The sequence below is a fragment of the Bidens hawaiensis genome, unplaced genomic scaffold (genome assembly GCF_021521415.1).
Source record: "Bidens hawaiensis isolate Kalapana, Puna unplaced genomic scaffold, B.hawaiensis_p1.1 tig00057808_1, whole genome shotgun sequence".
In the NCBI taxonomy this organism is placed as follows: Eukaryota; Viridiplantae; Streptophyta; class Magnoliopsida; order Asterales; family Asteraceae; genus Bidens; species Bidens hawaiensis.
In genome coordinates this window covers 12,295-20,694 of record NW_027500426.1, presented here as the reverse complement: position 1 = coordinate 20,694, position 8,400 = coordinate 12,295, and the positions used below count along the sequence as shown (strand labels likewise).

Sequence of the window (8,400 nt, the reverse complement as noted above, 5' to 3'; positions counted from 1 at the left end):
CCGGTCACCATTGGGACAATTTTGTCCCTGGCAGTTACAAACCAGTGGCCCTTGCAGCAGTTGGATATTCAGACGGCATTCCTACATGGTAATCTAGAAAAAACAATTTACATGTGGCAACCGCCAGACTTTATTGACCCCAACAAATCGGATCACGTCTGTTTGCTCAATAAAGCCCTTTATGACTTTAAACCGTTCCTGGTTCAACAAATTGTCTACCGTCCTTCAGCTGGGGTTTCATGGGTCCAAAAAGGATCCTACATTGTTCATTTTTAACTCCTCGGGCATACTTGTTTACCTTCTAGTCTATGTTTATGATATTATCATCACGGGGAATGACTCAAATGTCGTCTCCAACAGCGCCTTGACTCACTTTTTGCTCTAAAAGACTTGGGTCAATTGCATTATTTTCTTGGAGTAGAGGTCATCCACAAGAATTCAGATCTTGTCTTGCCACAACGAAAGTATATTAATGACATTTTGCACCGTTTCGGTTTGACAGATTGCAAACCCATCTCCACTTGATGACCCTTCTCGTTACAGACAAATCGTTGGAGCACTTCAATATGCCACTCTTTCTTGACCCGACATTGCTTTTGTTGTCAATCGGGTTTGATAATCATTGGTCTGTTGTCAAACGTATACTACGCTACTTGAATGGCACGATCAACACGGGCCTTTGGATTCGTCACAACACAGGGTATCGATTACAGGCCTTCTCTGACTCTCATTGGCAAGCTGACCTACGGGCCTTTTCCGACTCTGATTGGGCAGACTGCCCTATCGATCGTCACTCCACGGGGGATTTGCCATCCATCTAGGCTCTAATCTTGTTTCTTGGTCGGCTAAAAAGCAGTAAACGGTTTCTCGCTCTTCAACTGAATCGGAATATAAGGCCATCGGCGACACTGTTGCATAACTGATTTGGCTAAAATCACTCCTTCGAAAACTTGGTTTGGACAGTGGAGCTCCCACTCTTTGGTGCGACAATCTTGGTGTGCCACTTATCTCACTGCTAATCCAGTTTTTCATGCCCGCACCAAACATGTGGAAGTTGATTACAATTTTGTTCGCGAATAGGTCTCATAAGGCAATCTTAACGTAAAGTTTATCTCAACAAAGGAACAAATTGCTGACATCTTCACCAAGCCGCTGCCCTCACAGAAATTTGATTTCTTACGGTCCAAGTTACAGATTGCTGACCACCCTAAACTTGCGGGGGGAATATTGAACCGTGATTCTAGCATAGCTTGTTATGATTTAGTTTCCATAGTTAGCTCTTTCTATAGTTATCTATTGCTAGTCTATATATTCTTGATTGTAACCCTTTTGATTCCTTCAATAATAATTACCGATTACAATCTCTTGTTAGGGTAAAGTTAAAATACAAAGGACAACAAAAATGAGAAGGGTGAGAATGAATCCAGTCCATTGATCTTATATTTAAATGGCTGAGATTAATTTAATAAATAAAAATTGATGAAAAAGGCATTAAGGTAATAACTCACATTTGTTGACTTTCTCTCTTCACATGCAAGTCACATGCCAATTCCCCCATCATTTTAAAATGTCCATAACTTTTTCATACGACATTATTTTTTTAAAAAAATCACCATAATAATAAGCGTTTTTTTATCTTTAATATGAGTATCATATTGTTATATAAAAATAGAAAAAAAATTAATGGGTTTTTTAATTGAGTTTTTTTTGTTGTTCATTGTGTCATTGTGTAATATTGTTTCCATTGTGTTTTACATTTCAAGTCATTATGTTATATATATTCACCATTGTGTGTTATGTTTTAGGCCATTGTGTTATACGTATTCGCCATTGTGTTTTACGTTTTAGGTCATTGTTTTATACGTATTCACCATTTTGTTTTACGTTTCAAGTTATTGTGTAACATGTATTAATGGCGAAAAAAGACACAATGGTGTGCGAAAAGACACAATGGCAAAAAAAGACACAATGGTGTGCGAAAAGACACAATGACGAAAAAAGACACAATGATAAGCGAAAAAGACACAATGGTGTGCGAAAAGACACAATGAAGAAAAAAGACACAATGGTGTGCTAAAAGACACAATGAAGAAAAAAGACACAATGATAAGCGAAAAGACACAATGGTGTGCGAAAAGACACAATGACGAAAAAGACACAATGATAAGCGAAAAGACACAATGGTGTGCGAAAAGACACAATTATAAGCGCAAAGACACAATGGTGTGCGAAAAGACAAAATGACGAAAAAAGACACAATGATAAGTGAAAAAGACACAATGGTGTGCGAAACGACACAATGACGTGATTTTTGTTTTAAATTTTATATAACAAAAATCATACTCATATTAAAGATAAAAAAACGCTTGTTATTATGATGGATTTTTTTTTAAAAAGAATATCATACGAAAAAGTTATAAACGTTCTAAAATGATGGGGGTATTAACATGTGTCTTGCATGTGGGGAGAGAAAATATGTACAATTACCTTTATACCCTTTTTCCTTTGGTCATCACTTGACACATGTCAATTATTTATGACTTCTCACACTTCTCATTTTTATTACAATAACTTGACCCTGTCTTGTTAATAACTACTTATAATGTTAAATGATATGAAGTAGGAACTACTTTGAAATACAATTAGCATAAAAATATTTGGTGTCAATCTCCAAACTAATGGAATACACGTCGTCAAACACTCATATTAATATGGTACACAAACATATATATAGTAAAACAAAATATCAGGTAGGGTTACTCCGGTTTATAATAAGGTAAATGGGACAGAATTAACGGGTAAACGTGTATATAACAAATCCAATACCCGTCCCAGACCCGCGAAGAATTTCAAAAGTAATCCCAAACCCGTCCCATACACTAATGGGAGGGTATGGGACAGGTATTACCCGTCCCATCGGGTTCGGGTTTTCATTGGTATCCCTAATATAAATGTAGCATATGAAACAAGCTAACACATATTTTCAAACATGCGTGGGAATAACTACCGTGCTCTAGGATGTATTTGAAGTATTTATAAAAAAAACAGCATATCAAAAACCATGGATTTTGCAACTTAAATGTCAAATAAATAATAATAAAAAACAGCATTATACTTCCATATTCGACAAAAAGTTTACTTAAGTAAAATCTATAACAATAGAGCTATCTAACTTACCCAGCAATTCTTCATAAATCATCAAAAGAAACTATTAATAGTGTGCGATCCATTGCCACTGGCAAATCCCACTAAACTGCATAAAACTTGGTTTATTTCATGAAACCATTTTCGAAAAGAACAAAAAAAATAACAAAATCATAATTGGAGATGGTACAAATGAAAAACCTTAAATAGTTATGATCTCAAACGTCTATTAAAATATGTTCAAGGCATCAAAATAAGTGGTTCTTAATTACTTAGCGATTCTCATTTGAACTTCCCTTATCAGATTGGTTGGTCAACAGTCAGCATTCGGTTTGTGAAGTTACTAATCCACTTACAAAAGAATCACGTCAGACGGGTGAAACAATCATGGGAGATCATATTTGACACGCGCAAGGTACAAGCCACACGCAGGAGCCATTGGACCATTAGCGGTCACATTCTTAGCTTCCAGGATGCGTTCAACTGAGAAGATACGCCACATCAGCTCAAAGAGAAGTGAAACATCCAAAACAAATGGACCAGATCAATCCAGTTGACTTGGCCGTTTAACCAATTAGAGATCAGACATAGCCCCAATCAACCCATTAATTAGTAAAATAGATTGAACGGGCCCATTTGACGTCTTTTTTTAACATCTTTTTTATTTGGCCCATTTGCCCATTCCAAACCAACCCATTAAAAAAGTAAATAAGTCAAACTGCCCCATTCAGCCCTTTTGTATTAGCTACACTTTTTTGGCTTGGCCCATTTAACCCGTTAAGAGTTCACACAAAGCCCAAATCAACACATTAGTAAGTAAATAAGTCGAATTGGCCCGTTCAGCCTGTCTTAACTGCATTTTTTTTTACTTGGCGTGTTTAACCAATTAGAGATCACACAAAGCCCAAATAAGCCCATTGAAAAACACATAAATAGATCGAATTTGGCCCATTTGTTCTCTTTTTGCACTCTCTTGACTTGGCCTGGTTAACCCATTCAAGATCACACAAAGCCCAAAATAAATTAACCCATTAATAAGTAAATAGGTCGAAATGGCCCGTCAATCTCTTTTTTTACTACGTTTTCTTAAATTGGCCTGTTTAACCTGTTTTGAGATCAAACATAGCCATTAGTAAGTAAAAAGGTCAAATTGGCCCGTTCATCATCTCTTTTTACTATGTTTTTTGACTTGGCCCATTTCACCCATTGGAGATCAAACATAGCTTAAATCAACCCATTAATGAGTAAATAGGTAGTAGAACTTAGCCCATTCAACCACTATTTTAAATACATTTATTTGACTTGGTCCTTCTAGTCAACATGACCCGAATCAACCAATTAAAAAGTAAATAGGTCGAATTGACAAAAGAAACTAAATACTTACCATCTGAAACTGTTAGATCTCCAGTGCCAACAGATTTTAAAGCACCAACAAGAAGTCTCACCTGTATTCAACAACTTATAAAGTTAAACAAAATAGTACCTTTTAGCAGGGACTCAAATGCATTAAAAGCATAATGCTAACCTGATGGTAAAGAAACGAACGTGCACGCGCAGTAACTACAAAGCAACGATGTCTTTTCCTCATGTCAAACCCTAGACTCGTCTCCCCAAAGGCTTTATTTTGATTAGAAATACAAGATAAATCAACATTTAACTCTTGTTTCTCTCTCTCGGTTGTTGATGGGAAATATGGTGATGGTAAAACCTCAATAACATTAAGTTCATCTAAGTTTCTAATTGGTGATTTTGCCTGCCAACCATTAAAAGTGAAATCAGCATACATCAGTGTCAAGTGGTTCATATAATGGGGGTGCATGAAATATGAAACCGAAAAAACCAATTCATAACCAAATACCCAAACCAAAATAACCAAACCCAAACAAAAACCAACTGTTTGGTTTTATGTTTTCGTTACAACCTAACTTTCGGTGCGGTTATGGTTTTGATGTAATTATGACCGAAAAAACCGCACCAAACCGGATTTATGTATCTTTATTTTGAATTTTAAGTAACTTATGTATTAATGAGTATTTTAGCCCAAATTATGATACTCAATTAACTAACATTCAACAAAAAGATTTATGACCAAATTCATTATATTGGGTCAACTTTTCTCAGCCCAAAAACTTAAAGCCCAAATGGTAAAAACCGAAACTGAACGGTTTTCAAAAAATCAAACACCCAATTAAAATTAATGGTTCAATTAAAATTAATGCTCTTACTGATAAATTAAATACATCCCCCCCCCCCCCCAAATAAATAAATAAATGTGGCATGATTTCAGTTTTGAAAGTTTATGGACTCACTTTTAGCAGTAAGTTCAAAAACATAAATATGGAATAAAATATCACAAAGAAGAAATTTTTTTCTTTAATCAACTATATATGATCATACTGCTTTGGCATTCTTATACAGAAAAAAGAAATAAAATATAAAAACATCGTTATTAAGTATTTCATTTTAGAGAAGACAAGAACCTGACAACCAGAAGCTCGAAAAGAACTGAAATCATGAAGTCCCACAAGAACCTTGCAAGCTTCCTTTAAAAACAACATAGATCAGAAATCAAAACAAGTTTCAGTTAATTTCCCAAATTAACATGAACAATACATCTCATAGTTCACTAACAAAATATTAAATGTCCAACCTGCATTGCTTGAAGATCTAACTCCTCAGGTACATGCCATGCCCTATCTTTCTCAAATGTTGATATATGTTCTGGACCTGATAACAGCCGGTAGAAGTAACTGCATTAACATGCACACAAACATATTAAAACAATGCATCAATCTAAAATGAGCACAAAATTATCAATAATTATTAAAAGAAAATATACAGACACAAATATATATGACTATAGTGTTAAATGTGACAAAAAAAAGTTTACATTGATACCTACGTTCTCTCTTGAGCTTTATATCTAGCATGAAAATCAGGCGCAACACATCGAACATCAGTAATCGAAATATCACCTTCATTCTTCTGTCTCGAATTCAAGAAACATATCAAGATCATTGTAAACACCTTAAAACCGATACTGTTCTTGAACATGACAAAAGAGACTGATCTTAAAACATGATGACGATATCAATATTCTGAACATGGTGCCGATTAGTACTCTCGATATGCCTGCCTTGTAGGCACGTATTAAGAGAAACCTTTTTCTTAAAATTGTTTACATGATTATATACTTATTAAACAAAAAATGGAGGTGAAAATCACAAGCGAATTTAAACCATACCTGTAAGAAATGGTTGACAGCTTTCTTGACCACAGAAGGTTCATGAGGTGGCAGCTGCACAAAATAAAAAGACAGGATATGAATATTTATAAAGCACGGGTAACAAATATTAGTTGTCTGATGATGTACAAGAAAGTAATTATCTTGGTTTTAAATGTGTTTTGCACATGATGTGCTGATGAGATCGCATCAGGTGTAGCGATACGCTGTGATCCCCTGATGCGAGGATGACGTGCTCTAAGTTGCATAATGTATAGTGTGCACGATGCGGTGATACGCATAGAGTAAAAGACTTGATTTTGTTACGCAAAACCTTCTTTGGTGGTAGTATAGCTTTCCTTTTTTAATTTATTTATTTTAATCTCTTAGTTTTTAGTGTTTAAAAGTTAACAAATTAAAGTATTATCTATAAATAACTTTTTGGTACTAACAAATGCCACACATGCATGATGATTGTGCATCACAAACCAGCTCTTTGGCTCACTACGCATTGGAGCGCATATTAAGACCAAGGTAACTATTAATCAAATGAGTGGTCCAAAAAAGGTAAGACTTGATTACAAAGCATGTGAGATGGTGTGAGAGACATATCGTTTGACTTCAAAGATGACTAACATTGCTTACTATTAGTAGCCATTTAATAAATTTTCATTTTTCTTTTTCTTTACTGAACCTCGAAAGGTTATAAAGACAAGCACAGAAATAGATAGTGATGTCAAAAAATGAAGCAAGCAAACTAGAGTCAAATTTCATCACTGTTTGCTTCATCAAAAGGCAAGGAAACCCTAGCAAAGTCACACTACCATATTCAACAATGTATCCTAACCTGATAACATTCAAATGCACAGCTTTAATGCTATCAATCTTCATTAAAAATATGTGAAAAAAATCCAACTTACCACTTCACCAGGTTTCCTTTTGCTTATTCGCTGTACATCTACATGACAAACATTTGATAAAGCGTGTACTCCTGCATCCTGCATAAATGATATGCTAATAACTTAAAATATCAGACCAAAATGAAGAAGCAGTGAGGTGCTAGTCGGGCAGTAAGGTACCGACCAGCTATTATTAATCGGAAGGGAACTTTATATGTAAGTTTGGATTAGTAAGTTATTTAAAATTTAAATGATGTAAAGTTTTTTACCTGATTTAAGAAAATATATAATATACAAGGGATGAAATATTATAATGTTCAACACAACTGTGAATCTAAATTATTATTATTATTAACTTACAGTCCGACTGGAGCAGAATATGGAAACCGGCTGCCCAATGAATTTGTGAAATGCGCTCTAAGTCATTGAGAACAATAATTAATAACAATAATAATAAAGCCTAAAAAGAAGTGAATTAATTAAGTAGTACCTGAAGTGCGCCTACAACAGTCCGGCAATTAGCGGCTTGTTGTTGAGCACCGGAGAATCGAGTTCCAACGTACTCGATTGCAATTAAGTACCTCTGGATAGAGTTTTGACCCATTTCTGTACTCTTTTCACGTTCTTCGTCGGTGTATTTTCCGATCTTCAATGGACGCTCGTTCGGTGGTTCATCGTCGCCGGTCATTGTTTAACATTCGCCAGGGTTTTAGAAATGTCTTAAGGGAGTGTTTGGGTATTGAGCAATCAACATTTACATTTACATTTACATCTACATCTACATCTACATCTACATCTACATCTACATCTACATCTACATCTATCTATAGTATATAACTGGGGTATAAATTTAAGCACACAAATCTTCTTTTAACTTTCGTACCAAAACGTTAATCATTTATAATATCTAGATATTAAAATTTAAAGTTACAATAAGACCATGTGTAGTCATAACTTTACACATTCAGGCATTATGCGCCACATAGCGCCCAGTCAGAGTTATGGTTTTTTACAAAAACATGTTGTAGTCATAACTCTCCACCCTAGGCATTATGCGCCACATGGCGCCCAGTCACTTTTACATTTTTTTTTTAATTTTTAATAAGAATAATCAAATAACAATAATATTTTATG

At 34.9% G+C, this 8,400-nt stretch overlaps 1 protein-coding gene across 2 annotated transcripts; it reads right to left on the bottom strand.

The window, feature by feature from the left end:
• Nucleotides 1-3,009: 3,009 nt before the first annotated feature.
• LOC143602041 (uncharacterized) lies at nucleotides 3,010-7,892 on the bottom strand. 2 transcript variants are annotated; one of them, XM_077079288.1, is made up of 11 exons: nucleotides 7,757-7,892; nucleotides 7,627-7,683; nucleotides 7,288-7,365; nucleotides 6,389-6,442; nucleotides 6,047-6,129; nucleotides 5,795-5,894; nucleotides 5,625-5,687; nucleotides 4,670-4,897; nucleotides 4,529-4,589; nucleotides 3,501-3,627; nucleotides 3,010-3,253 (listed from the first exon to the last, which is right to left on the bottom strand). In XM_077079288.1, the coding sequence occupies exons 1-10, from the start codon at nucleotides 7,868-7,870 to the stop codon at nucleotides 3,530-3,532; spliced, it is 936 nt and encodes a 311-aa protein (XP_076935403.1). In that variant the 5' UTR covers nucleotides 7,871-7,892; the 3' UTR covers nucleotides 3,010-3,253; nucleotides 3,501-3,529. The 2 variants fall into 2 exon arrangements, with proteins under 2 accessions (XP_076935403.1, XP_076935402.1); XM_077079287.1 differs by having other exon boundaries at nucleotides 3,010-3,627.
• Nucleotides 7,893-8,400: the final 508 nt, after the last annotated feature.